This window comes from Belonocnema kinseyi, chromosome 4 (genome assembly GCF_010883055.1).
Source record: "Belonocnema kinseyi isolate 2016_QV_RU_SX_M_011 chromosome 4, B_treatae_v1, whole genome shotgun sequence".
Lineage (NCBI taxonomy): Eukaryota > Metazoa > Arthropoda > Insecta > Hymenoptera > Cynipidae > Belonocnema > Belonocnema kinseyi.
In genome coordinates, this window is record NC_046660.1 from 20,144,089 (window position 1) to 20,158,826 (window position 14,738).

The window sequence follows — 14,738 nt, forward strand, 5'->3', positions numbered from 1 at the left end:
TTAACTAAAAAAGATAATTTTCAACTAAATAGAATAGTAAATGAATTTCTGAAATTGGAATTAAAGAAATTCACGAAATTGATGGAATTCACGGAATTGATCAAATCTAAGGAATTTATGGAGTTCACAAAATTGATGAAATTCACCAATTTATGAAATTTGCGGAATTCACGAATCTATAAAAATCACAAAATTCGCGGAATTCATGGAATTAAAGAAATTCACGAAATTTATGGAATTCAGGGCATTCCTTAAAATAACTGAATTTACCGAAGTAAAGTAATTCACGGAATTTATGCAATTCGCGAAATTGATAGAATTCACGATATTCACGGCATTAATGGAATTCAAGGAATTCACGGAATTGACTGGATTTGAAAAAATTAAAGAATCCATCGAATTTATGGAATTCTCTGGATTAATTTATTTTATGGAATTCACGAAATTATTAAATTCTTGGAATTCACTGTATTCGCGGAACTTAGGAAATTCATGCAATTGATACAATTAAAAAAAAAATCATGGAATTTAAAGAATTCATAGGATTCAAGAAAATTCACTGAAATCGCGGAATTCACTGCATTTGTGGTATTCACGGAATTCATACCATTTATTCAACTTGTGGAATTCACGAAATTCATGCAATCAACTGCATGAACGAAATTAAAGGAATTCGCGGAATGAATTTAATGCATTCCGTGAATTCCGTGATTTCATTATATTCCACAAATTCCTTGAATTTCATGAAATCGTTGAATTCCGTGAATTTCTTTATTTTCGTGAACACCGTGAATTCCGTGCATTCCGCAAATTCTATGAATTTTGTGAATAAATTGAATTCCGTAAATTCTTGAATTTCTTGAAATTCCGTGAATTCTCTGACTTCCGTGAATCTAGTCCATTCTTGAAATTTCGGGAATTCCACGAATTCCATATATTCCATTAATTCCTTGAATTCCGTGAATTCCATGGATTCCGTAAATTTAATTAATTTCGTGAATTGTTTGGAATCTTCAGAGTCTTTGATTTCTTTTAATTTCGCGAATTCTTTGGATTCCGTAAATTCCGTGAATTCAATGAATTGCTTGAATTCCGTGAATTCCATGGATTCCGTAAATTTAATTAATTTCGTGAATTGTTTGGAATCTTCAGAGTCTTTGATTTCCTTTAGTTTCGCGAATTCTTTGGATTCCGTGAATTCCGTGAATTCAATGAATTGCTTGAATTCCGTGAATTACATGACTGTCTTGTATTCTGTGAATTACATGACTGTCTTGTATTTCGTGATTTTCGTGAATTCCGTGAATTCCGCAAATACTGGTAATTCCATGAATTCCATAAATTCCTTAAATTCCTTGAATTTCATGAAATCCTTGAATTCCGGGCGTTATAGGAATTTCGGGAGTTCCTTGAATTAACAGTGTACTTATAACAGTAGTCTAGTCTTTCCAATAAAAAAAATTAATTTTAACCCAAAAATATAGTTGGATTTTCTTACTGGGGTTAAGTTCTAAATATTATTTGAACTTGCAACATTATTTTTTCTGATAACTCCACTCCCCTCCTTTTTACCAATTTTAGCTCCCCCCCCCCTATTGAAACTTGTAACGTAGTTTATGGAGAGTACCGCCAACCCACTTTTTCTTTTAGGACTACACCGCTGCATATTATAAATTTGTAAATAAATTGTTACCAGCAAGTTGAGATTGATAAAGGTATCGATTTTACGCAAATAAAGTCTATACAGCAAATTATTAAAATTAAAAATGATTTAATTATTATACACATAGAAAAAACTAAGAGCAATCTTCACCCAGAGTTAAGAGTAAGGATTAACTATAAAATTTTTTTATAGATACTACCCCTTTCTTAAATTTTGAAATATTCACCATTCCCAAAAAGAAAAATTCTTCAACAAAGTAATAAAAAAGTGTTCTCAAAGTTTTAATTTATTAAATACAATTTTTATTTTTAAAACCTGTTGGGCAGCAATATCCAAATTAAATTAAGGGCAATTATATACTCTGCTAAAGAATTTTTGTAATTGGTTTTGTTTGCCTTAAATTTATTAAAACTAAAATTGTAAGAGCTTTTAATACTTTGGCATTGTTTCTGTAAATTGCAGATGACAAGATAAGATTGAAAATATTTGGTATTCTTTTCACTTCTTTTTAAGCATGATATTCCAAATAAGAAATAAAAAAATAAAACCTAAGTTAATATTAAATCCAGAAATTTTCAAGAATAAGAAATGACAATTTTTTCACTGAGAAGCAGTTCTTATTTAATAATCAATTACTGTTCCCAGTTGAATGAAAAGTCAATTATTATTCAATCTTAATCAATTCTGAGATATTACACCCTCGATTTAAAAGTACATGCATCTGAACTTGCATAGGTTTCTAGAATCTAAAAAATATTGATCTAGAATATGTCAGTCCTATCATAATATTCTGTACACACTTAATTTAGGGGAAACCAGTACGAGGTGGATATCAGTACAAACTGAAAAAGGGGAAAAGTGACTAAGCTTTAAGTCAAAATTAAATTTAATAAATTGAATTAAATTGTTTTACTATTTTTTTCTTATCATTTCCATCAATTCTCCACACTCTGGGCTTCAAAATTTCCGGATTGTCAATTCTCTTTATTTCATCGAACATATATTGTACACTGAAAAAAATGGTTAGTTGAGCCAACTATTTAGTTAGTAAGATATCGTATTGCTATTTTATTAGTTGATACTGCTATTTTATTAGTGAGCACAACAATTTCATTAATTGCAGTGACTATTCAATTAGTACCATCAACTAATTAAATGCTGGTTCCAACTAATAAAATAGCAACCCCATATTTTACCAACTAAACAGTTGGCCCAACTTACAATTTTTTTCAGTGTATGCATTTTTAAGAGATGTCTTCTTTGGTACAAGGTTTGGGTATGAATTTACTTTTTATAATTCTGGTAGCTAGCAGGAACTAATAAGTCCTCGAAATATTTCAGTCGGGCACCAGTGTAGCCAAAAGTACTTTTTGTGGACAAAGGCTATTTTTTAGTTGATACAGCTATTTTATTAGCGGGACAACAGTTTCATTAGTTGCATTGACTATTCAGTTAGTAGCAGCAACTAAATAAATGGTTGTCCCAGCTAATAAAATGCAGTACAATACAAACTTAATAGTTGGCCCAACTAACCATTTTTTCAGTGTGTAGAATTCTTGAGGTAAAACCAAGAATCCAACTGAAAAAAGATGCAGATTTTTTCCTAAAAAAAAAAAAAATTTTCTTTTTTTCACAAAACTAGAAAAAAGACAAGAAAAATGAGATGGCAAATTCTTATTTTTTTGTATAAAATTATTCTTAATTTTTTGTTATTAAAAATCTAATTGTTTTGTAGAAAATTAAACTATTTCGTGTTAGATTAAAAGTATTTTTTATTTTAAATATCAACCATAACATTTTTCGATAAGATTCGTTTTTGTTTCTTAAAAAATAATTTTTTCAAATGAAAATTCATCTTTTTTTTTTACGACTGCTTGGATGAAAATGAACTTTTTTCTTGAAAATTCATGTTTTCGAGTTGAAAATTCGATTTTTTGGTAGACAAATCGTCGTTTTAGCTGGAAAATTTAACACATTTGTCTTTTTTATCAGAAACGTAATCTAAAATAGAAAAAAGAAGAGAAAAATGATAAGGCAACGAACTAAGTTCCCTGCATTTTCTTTTTTATTTCTTTCGTCTTTTTTATAGATTTATTTATTTTTTAAGACAAAAGAGAAAAAAGAGAAAAGAATAAGGATTTCATAAACTGCCTTCTAATTTTTCTTTTTATACAAAAATGTCTTTTTTTAATTTATTTTTTAGGAAAAAATTGTAATCCTTTTTCAAAGTTCAATAGGAACATTTTATGGTATTTGTCTAAAGTTTATTGTTGGATTTTTACTTTTATTTTCAGGAATTTTGTACATTAATTTGATTATTTGACATTAAATAGGATTTTAAATTTGATTTTAATCTCATTTAAATTTCTTTAATTTTAATTTAAAATTACCGTAATTTTTTTCTATAAATTAAAGTTCATTTAATTATAAAGAGCTTGACGCTTCGAGCTTTCGTCTCCTCTATTTGTTCATTAATCATTTTTACACTTAAAGTATGGAAAAACTGAAATTTTGGTGAATAATTATTTTTTAGGCTTTAATAACTGATCAGAAAAACTTTATATTCTCTTACATGAATATTTATGGACTCATAAAACACAAATAATTGGTTTATTATTTCATTTATTTGTCATTAACAAATTGACAAATAGTCATATTATCGGTAAACAAATTTTTTCGTTAATAGTGCTTCATATTAACGTAGGAATGACATTTAATTAGAAAAATTATTTCAAAGGTTTAAAATAACCATTGTTATAAACAATTTTTTGGGCAAAATATTAAAATTTAAGCATTTTTCAAATTGTAATGTCCTTCAATCGCGAGAGCTACTTCAGATATTTCTTAAAATAATAAATATTGCATGACATGTGATCAAATATATCAATTTAAATTTTTATAAACATATTAGATAAACAAATTCGAAAATTGGACTCTTTCGCATTTTTTAAAAGAATATCCGTAGCCATCCTAGCAATTCAAAAATTTAAAATGATATAAAACCTTAAATTTGATTTTTTTTTTCATTCGAAAGAGCCAAAATTTAGAAGTTCTTTATAAAAATTTAAATTGCCATATTTAATCAAATATCAATAAATATTGATTATTTTATGGAACAACTGCAATCTTTCTGGCGATTTAAAGAAATTTTAATTTGCAAAATTTTGAATATTATTATTTTGCCACAACAATTGTTTATAACAATGATTATTATAAATTTTTCAATTATTTTTGTAGTTAAATGATATTCCTACTTTAATATGAAGCACTTTTAGCAACTAGACATTTTTTATCGATACTGAGACTATTTGCTAATTTGATCATAAAATTGGTTTATAACAAATAAATGGAATAATAAACAAATTATTTGTATTCTATGAGTCCATAAACATTCGTTTGACTCAATATACTGTTTACCTAATTAGTTATTAAAGCGTAGAAAATTGTTATGTAAATATTTTCAGTGTTTCCATACTTTGAGTGACAAAATTATTAATAAACAAATTGAGGTGGCAAAAATTAAAAAAAAATACAAAAAAATTAAAAATTGGACTAAAATTGAAGGCTCTGGACATTTTTTAATGAAAAATTTGCATTTGCTCCCACTGTGAGTGTGTGCGGAAATTTCGATTATGGTTAGAGTAAGAAAAAAATTGTTAATAATTTTTTAAACAAAGTAAGGAGCAAAAGCCGTTTTTTGTCTTTCACAATGATTAGTTTGCTGGAAATTTAGAGTTTTTATATAGAATATCAGAGAAACGTATGACTTATTGTAACTACTTGAAACTATCAGCTCTTGGGCAATTATTTAAACGATTTTTATAAACAAATACACAGTTTTCGTATGTCACAATGAATAGGCTCCATTTTTTAAAAGAATTGACCCAAAATGTGATGCCGATAACTGCTTGCCATAATTTTTTTCAAATTAACAACTGGTAATTATTTAAACAATATTTATGTAAAATTCATAATTTTAATATTATTTGACGAATATGGCCAATTTTTTGTGGAACCCACTAAAAAATATACAATTAGCGACTCCTAGCTGTAATTTTGTTTTGTGGATAAAAAAAGTTAATTATTTAAACAATTATTACAGGAAAATATGTTTTTTGTTCATTTTTGCCGGAATAGACTTATTTTAAAAACAATAACTAAAAATTCACAACAGTTTTAATTAATACCTGCATAAAACCTTGTTTTTTTAGCTCACTCTGAAAATGAAAAAAAAAATATTATTGAAGAATGGCCAAACTGTAAATTTGTTTATAAATATTGTTGAAAAAATCAACTTTTTTTCCTGAGTAGTAAAATTTAACAAGGAAGAATAAATGGCATGGCATTTATTGTTGATCCTGCAAAGAAAATTAATAGTTTATGAAAATTGGTATTATTTTGTTGAATATTCAAAATTTTTTTTAAAAGTCAATTTTTTTGGTAGAAAATTGATCTGTTTTGTCAAAAGCTGAATTTTTAATTAAAAAAATTAATTCTTAGCAAGAAAAGGCGAATTTTCAACCTAAACAGATGAATTTTCATCGACAAATGTAAAAGTGAATACTTAAATCAAAAGATAATTTTATTTTGCAATAAAAATAGTTTAATTTTCTGCGGAACAATTTAATTTTTTAACAATAAAATTGATTTTCTATAACAATAAAAAAAGAATTTTGAAAAAAAAACATAAATAATTGTAAGCCAAACAGTGAAATTTTCCACCGGGAATAACATTAATTTTATGCCAAAAAACATGAATTTTTAAGAATATACATCAACTTTGAACCAAATAGTTGAATTTTCAAACAAAAAAGATTTATTTTCAAACGAAAAGACGAATTAAAAAAAAATTCAATTTTTAAGCGAATAGTTGAATCTCCAACTAAAAATGTTAATTTTCTACTAAATAAATGATTTTGTAATCAATAATTTTAATTTATAACCAAATAGTTGAATTTTTAAATTAAAAGAAATTAATTTTGACCGAAAATGCAGCAGTAAAAATTTTAATACAAAAAATTAATTTCCGAAGAAAAAAATTAATTACTAACAAAAAAGTTCATTTCCAACAAAAAAGATTGAATGGTTACCAAAACTGTTAAATTATTAAGAGAATAATAAAATTTTCAGCCAAAAAAGATTAATTCTTAAAAAAATATATATATTAAAATGAATATTTAAATCCAAAAATATTGTCCACTTAACAAAATATCAGGTTATTTCAACCATAATTCCGGTTAGTCTAAACAGAAAAAATAGTAAAGGCATATATTTAACCAGATATTTTTTCGAGTGTTATTTTAAACTAAAAACAGTTGAGTTAAATCAAAAAATAAAATTTTCGCAATAAAATAGTTAAATTCTTAATGAAAAAATGTTAATTTTCAACTCAACAGTTTGATTTTCATCCCAAAAAATGAAATTTGTACAGCAACAGATAATTTTTAAAGCAAAAAGCTTAAATTTCACCAAAAGAGTTGAATTTTTATCCATGAAAAAGATTCTTCATTCAATAAAGAAAAAATATTATCCAAAAGATTGATTTTTTCCCAAAAAGTGAATTTTTGTATAAAACAGTTGAATTTTTTAACCAACAATATGGATTTTTAATAAATAAGGTAATTTTCAACCCAAAAAGACGAATTTTAACAAAATTATTTGAATTTTCAACCGAAAACACTGAATTCTTTAAAAAAATGGTTGAATTTCTTACAAAATAATACAATTTATAACTAAATAATCATATTTAAAACGAAAAAATATTTAATTCTTTAAGCTAAAAACAGTTGGGCTCAACAAAACACGACGAATTTTCAACAAAACAGTCGAATTCTCAAGGAAAACGAATTAATAAATGGTTTCATTTTTAGCCAGAAAAGATTAAATTTCTACTACCAAGATTTTACGAACCGATACTAAAGATTAAATATTTCGATTTTCGATTTTTTGAAATTGGGAGCTCGGGAACGTTTTGCCTTTATACTACTTTCTGCCATTTTTACTATTGGTTTGGTTGCAAACTACACTACGTACTGTAACTACGTCTATAGTAGCATATCGTCTGCTTTCAACACGGAAATCGCAACATCGTGCGGTCAGCTAACCTTGAGTGATATAACAGTGACATATGCCTGGTGAAGCGACAGAAAAAAGGTTAAAGTGTTGCACCCATTGTACCCACTGCTGGTCGGCGCGAGCTCGCCATCGTGCTTGTTCGCTACATGTCTGCAGCCTGAGTGAGCTTTGCACAACCCTGCAGCTCCTTTCACTAAACAAAGGACAGTGTAATATTACTGTCCCGGCTTATTGTCAGAGGAGTATTCTCCTTACTTATTCACAATTTATCAATATTATGACTTTGAAACTTTGTTCACACTCGTACCGGTTTTCCCTATCTACTTAAATTTAAAGTTTTGAGACATAAACGATGAGGTTTCTTATTTACTATTCTACCTTTTTGACAAAGGAAAAACGAACGTGACATTGTTCTTTAGGTCGACTTTACCATTGCCAGTTATACGAAAAGAAGACATAACCCCAAAAGTAAGCTACGTCAGTTTTTTCTTAGTACGACAGTATTCTATTTGTATTTCCCCAGAATAATACTTGTTGAGTGAATTATTTGATTTATCTAGTTACTCAGTACAATTACGTATTTTTGGTGATACAGAAAGGAGACGAAAGGGGAATTTCGTCATATACATGTTCCATTTCCGTTTGAGGGGCGCCTCGATGGCAGAATGATGCTGGCCTATCGTACTGACTCTCCAAAAGTTCTGGAATCAGGAAGAAAAACTGAGTTCAGTGATTATTTTTAGGTTGATATCATTTTATCTATGGAGAAATTTTATTTCTTTTTTTAGCCTAAAACTGTGGGAATTTTATTATCACCTCTGAATAAATGGCATCTTGGGGAATTTCTATGAAAACAAAAGTTCTTTGAAATATTAAAGTGATATTCCTCTATAGTGCCGATTTTGGGGCTGACAGTCGGTAGGAACTAACTCATTATAGCCCGCTCCGCTTTTGTTTGCCCACGACTTCACGGAAGGACTATAGAAGGGAGGGCTATTGAAGGGTTTCACTGTATTAAATTTGCTTTTACCACGCTGATAAAGCATTTTTAATCAATTAATAAACAAAGTTTTAAATACTTAAATTTTAAAAAATTTTGAAAACAATAACTATTAATTTCGAACTGAAAGAACTTAAATTAGAATATATATTTATATATATTCATCGAAAACGTTCAACGTCGAATAATTTTACATCAGGTGACACTTTGGAAAGAGGAAAATATTTCGAATGGAATAGAAACGCTTCCAATTTGAATAATTTAAAACTGCAAGTGTGTGATATTGAAATTTTTGAACTCAGAAGCTCTCAAAATTGAAAATTTGTAAAAAATGGAAAATTCCTTTAGAAAGGAGTTTAAATAGCATCATTTTTAGTTTAAAGCATTTAGAATCGAAAAATCTTAGTTTGAATTGAAAAATCTCAAAATCGTATGATTTTAGGTTAGAATTAAAAAAATAGGACAATTTTAAATTGTTCAAGACCGAGTAATTTCATAGTAGAATTTTGAAAAATCAATCACTTTAAATCCAACGAAAGTAAAATAGTATTACTTAAAATTAAAAGTTTGCTGGATTGATTAATTAGAAACTTTTTATTAAAAATAATTTTTTATTCAAAGCAATTAAAATTTGAAACTTAAAATTAAATATAATGCTTTAATGCTTCTGAAATTATAGAATTTTTCACTTATATCACATAAAAAAATAATAATCATATAATAATATTGATGAAATTTTTTTTTTTTTTTTTGCTAAGATCGATAAATCGATTCATCATCATTAATTAATAAAAAAAACGTTTCAAATAAAGAACTTTTAAATAGAAAACATAAAAAATACTTACTAATTATTCTGAGTGAATTCAAATCGTTTAAAAATTTATAAAATTTAAATTGTTACTTAAAATTTTGTAAATTCAAACATTACAATCTTAATAACAAAATTAAAACCTATGAAAGGCACATAATGAGAATTTAGCGTTCTGCATGAACATTAATGACTCTAAAATTGTAACAATTGAAAATTAAAAAAATTATTGAATTGCTGAGATGTCAATTTCAGATAGCTATATTTCTATGTATTCTAATTTTAAACAACACTTTTCACTTTCGTTTTCGAAATCTTTAAAAAAAAATTTAATTTGAAATATTTCTTTTTTGTATACTTCACCTAAAGCTGCAGAGTTTAAAATACAAAACGTTGAATTACAATCAAAAATAAAAAAATACAAAAGAATATCAATGTTATTCAAAATTTGAAAATTGCATAATTGTAAGCCTATCAATTCGAATTTTTTTTATAGTTGAGTTTCAATTTTTTTTTATTTTGGATCTTTAATAAATAAAAAGTAATTCACTTTTAAATGTCTGGATGGATGTATTCACTTAAAAATTCTTTCAATTGAAAACTGCGCAACTTTCAATTCTTTCAACTTGATATAGTGTGCGATTTGGAAGCATTAAAAAAAAGTAATTTTGTGGTGATATTTTCCTCACATTTTTTAAATTAAAATTTAAAAATATTATAGATTCGAGACTATTTACTATATATTAAAAATTGTATTAAGGTTCTTAATTTCGAATTATTCTTCAATATTCGCAGTTAAATTCTCAATAAAAATAAAAAATATTCCAGGATGACTTCTAAAAACAAAAACAGACTAAAATTATTTTAGATTTTTAAATAAAAGTTTTAAATTGAATAATTTGAAATTAAAAGTGTTGTAAATTGAACATTTTTTACCAGAGGCTGTCCAAATTGAAAAATTTAATAAGGAAAATTTCAAAATTGGACAATTCCATTAAAAAGTGGTTGTTTGTAATTGAAACCCACACCCACACCCGAATTTAAGCTTAATTTGCAAACCTTCGTCATAATAATAATTTTCATTTATTCCGATTATTAACAACAAATTTTTACATTTTATTTTCAAATCATAAATTTTGAAAGCTTCATTTAAAAGTAATGTTTATTCGTGAAAGTTTCTTATCAAATATTTTTCATTTTTAAATGATTTATATTTAAAAATTATTATTAACTAAAAATCGGACAGTTTTAAGATATTACATAGAGACTTCAAAATAAAAATAATTAAATATAGAAAACAAGATTCTTATATATGCATTTTCAAACAAAAATAAAACATTAAATTTTCAATACATGGTTCTTAAATCTTCAACCTTTTATTTTTTTAAACTTTTTTTTTTTAATTCGAGAAATAAGCCTCTAGAACAAAAACGAATGTCTGTTAATTTCTTCGGTTAAGAAACATATTTTTCAGGTGATTAATGATTCTCATTTAACTTAAAACAACTACCAAATTTAATTTTCAATAAAAAATGTAGTTCAATTTTAATATAAATAATTGAATTTTCCATCTACAAAGATGAATTCTTAACTAAAAGGGCAAATTTTTATACAAGAAGATTAATTTTCTACAAAAAGACAAATTATTAACAAGTGACATACATTTTCAAATAAACAGGCGAATTTTTAACTAAAAAGGATAAAATTTGTTAAATTCAACAAAATAATTGAATTTCAACTGAAGTGGAGTATTTTTAATTTAAATTATGAATCTTCATACAAAAAAAAAGTATTTAAAAGAAAATATTTCAACTTCTAATCCAGCAATTAGATTTTCTAATGAAAAAGATGGATTTGCAACAAATAAATATTTCTGTGTCAAGAAAACAATCTGCGAAATTGTTAAATTTTCAATCTAAAAGAAGATTTTTTAGTAGAAAATTTTCTACCGGAAAATATGAATTTTAAATAAAAAAGTTAATTTTCAACCAAACAGGTAAACCTTAATTTTGAATAAAAAAGCGAATTTTCAACAAAATAGTTCAATCTTGAATCTAAAAGATGAATCTGAAAATAAAAAAAATTTAAGAATGTGCAACAATGTGGTTCAACTTTTACCCAAGAACTTGAATTTTCAATTTTTAAAAATAATTTTCTCGGAAAAATAGAATAGTTTCATTTTCAGTTGAAAAATGTAATATTTGAAGAGAAAATGAGTTTTTACAAAATTAGTTAAAATTTCAACCAACAAAATGATAATCTGAAGAAAATAACTAATCCTGAACTATAAAACGAAATGAAAAATCAATAAATAAAAAAATGAAATAAAAAAGAAATGAATTTCCATCCAAAAAAATGAATTTTGAACGAGGACAATTTCTGAATAATAAATATAAATAAATATTTTAATTAAATTATAATTGAATTAAATTAAATGACATAATTAACTATAATAATAAATAATTTAATTTTCCACAAAAGTTCGAAGTTTAATTATTCAGAAAACATTTGAAATTATATACGTTTTGATTAGAAACTTCCAAATTTAATGGATTGAAACTTGTATTAAGCATTTAAAATTAAATAATTCCAAAGGTCCTTTAACGCTGCATAATTATTATTAAAGTAGCATCTTGTAACTAAACTGTTTAAAATTATTATTTTTTAAATCATCGCCATGCCTTTAAAAATTTATTAATTATAATCCAAGGTGCAAAAGTGATAACTGAAATTCAATTATAAAATCATTTTCATGTGAAGAAAATGATGAATTCGATGATTATTATTATTATAATATGTGTGCTCAGACATATTGGACAAAGTCTGGTTTTTACCCCATCATTGACGGACTGGGTTGCAGTCAAGTACACGATGGGGTACCTACAGCTTAAGGTGGGTTCCGAACCACCAGAACCTCGGTAAAGGTACATTGCAAAATTTCTAGATTTACCGGCTCAGGGATCGAACCCTGGTCCTCTGAGGTGAAGTCCGAGTGTCTAACCAAGGTTTTATTATTATTATTATTATTATTAATTATTATTTGTGTTCTTTCAAAGATCTTGGAAACCTAAATCTGAAAATTCTAATACTGAGCTTTTTAATACGGTTCTAATGGAATTTTTAAAGAGCAAATTGGATATCCGAGATTCAAAATAAGTGAAAGAACCTTACCTCTGAGATTGCTCGAGAGTCGAATCCCAATAGTGATCCCCCCATTTGCATATTCATTTCCTGTTTCGTCTAAGGTCAAGATTGCTTTCGGTTCCGGAACCGCACTGCATGGAGGATTAGTTCTGGTCAAGGTACCTAAAAAAAGCATTTTTTTATTTATAAATTACCTATGAATTTGAGAAATAATTCGTTTTGCTTTACGGCCACACAAAATAAAAACAGAGCAATCCTGTATTTGCTGAGGATGCACGAAAGTGAAATTATTTGAAACTGTGAGAAAAAAAATGGTATCACAAAGATGATATTGTTTTATCATACTTTGATAAATTTTATCAATATTGAAAATTTCAAACTTTAAATTATTAGAAATAAAACAAAATTTGTTTGTGATTATAAACTTAATGCAGGGTGGCCGTCAAAATCGAAAAAAAGAAATATTTTAAAAATTGAAGTATAAACGTTTTTTAATTCAAAAATTTGTTATTTAAATGCTCAATTTAAATAAAAACATATAAAATGGCAGGAACTTATACTTTTAAATTGTAGAGCTTTAAAAGAAATTCAGATAAACTGCAAAATTTAAAATATTTTAGTTTAATAAATTATGTGGACTTCAAAGATTTAGATTCAATTACAAAAATATAAATATTCATTATAATTTTCAAAGCTCTAAATGGAAGAATCAATAAATTAAGTTTTAAATCTTAAAATTATATTTTTTAAACAATTTCAAACTAGAGAAATTAAAAATTGAAATAATTTTGTAATCTTAATTTTCAGCCTAAATGGTTTAAACATCTTTGGAAAGCTTCAAAGTTTTATTTTAAAATCTTGAGAATTCTGGAAGTTGTTTTAAATTTTTCAAATTTAAACTTTTTCTTGAAATTTTTCCGAACTTCTATGTATCTTAAAATAAATCAAATTTGTCCTAAAATTTGTAGGATATGCTGCAAATTAAAAAAAATTTCCTCAAAGTCCTGCAGATTCATTTTTGAAAACTATGGAAATCTCTTGAAATCTTTATAAATATTTCGCTTAAAAATTTTAATGTTTTTAAAAGAAAAATTAGAATTATAACAATCAGAGTTTTTAATCCCTTAGACATTTTAACGATTCAACGCTTTGCAGGTCAAACAATTCAGTTTCAAATTGCTTATTTTCAAGTATTTGGTTTAAATTTACTCGTCTTAAATAAATAGTAAAATATTGCTAAATATTATATAATTATTCTTTGTCTTAAATAAAAAAATCAAATCTTTTAATTACGAATATATTTTTATGACATTATTTTCAAATTCAAAATAGTTTATAAAGTTTTAATTAGACTATTCCATTTTTACAAAGAACTCTTTTATTCAAAATTTTTTTAGTGAGGAATTCTTGAAATATTTTAAAAATTTGTCTTTTTGGTAGTAAATTAATCTTTTTATTTAAAAATTAATCTTTTCCAGTTGAATATTCCACATTTTGGTTGAGGATTCTTTAATTTGATTGAAATTTCATCTTTTTTAATAATAAAGTAATCTTTTTTGTCTTAATTAATCTTTTTGTTTAGAAATTTAACAATTAGATAGTAAAGTTAAACTAATTTCTTAAAAATTGAAAAAAAATTCTTTCTTTCTTAAAAATTCAACTTTTTGGTTGAGAATTCTTTAATTTTGTTGACAAATCGTTTTTTCAGTAGAAAATTATTTTATTTTTTTAAAATAAATATTTTTTCTTAAAAATTTCACAACTGGGTTTTAAAGTAAATTAATCTTTTTGTTTCAAAAATTAATCTTTTTGTGTCAAAAATTTATCTGTTTGTAAAAAAACTTAATCTTTTTTAGTAAAAAAATAAATTTTTTGTTTGAGAATTCTAAAATTTTGTTGAAATTAGTTTTTCTTGGGTCAAAAATTAATCCTTTTGTTAAAAATTTATCTTTTTGGTTAAAAATTCAACAACTGAATTTTAAGTTTTAATTACTTTTAAAAAATGCATTTTCTGGTTGACGATTCACAATTTTTGTTGAAGATTCAAC

The 14,738-nt window shown here is 25.5% G+C and overlaps 1 protein-coding gene across 1 annotated transcript in view; it reads right to left on the reverse strand.

The window, feature by feature from the left end:
- Positions 1 to 7,813: 7,813 nt before the first annotated feature.
- LOC117171670 overlaps positions 7,814 to 14,738 on the reverse strand; it is a 105,833-nt gene continuing 98,908 nt past the window's right edge. The window contains exons 10-11 of the mRNA XM_033359181.1: positions 12,718 to 12,852; positions 7,814 to 8,439 (exon numbers count right to left, since the gene is read on the reverse strand). Of these exons, the coding sequence (XP_033215072.1) occupies positions 8,312 to 8,439; positions 12,718 to 12,852 (263 nt within the window). The 3' untranslated portion in view covers positions 7,814 to 8,311. The remainder of the gene's footprint in view (positions 8,440 to 12,717; positions 12,853 to 14,738) is intronic.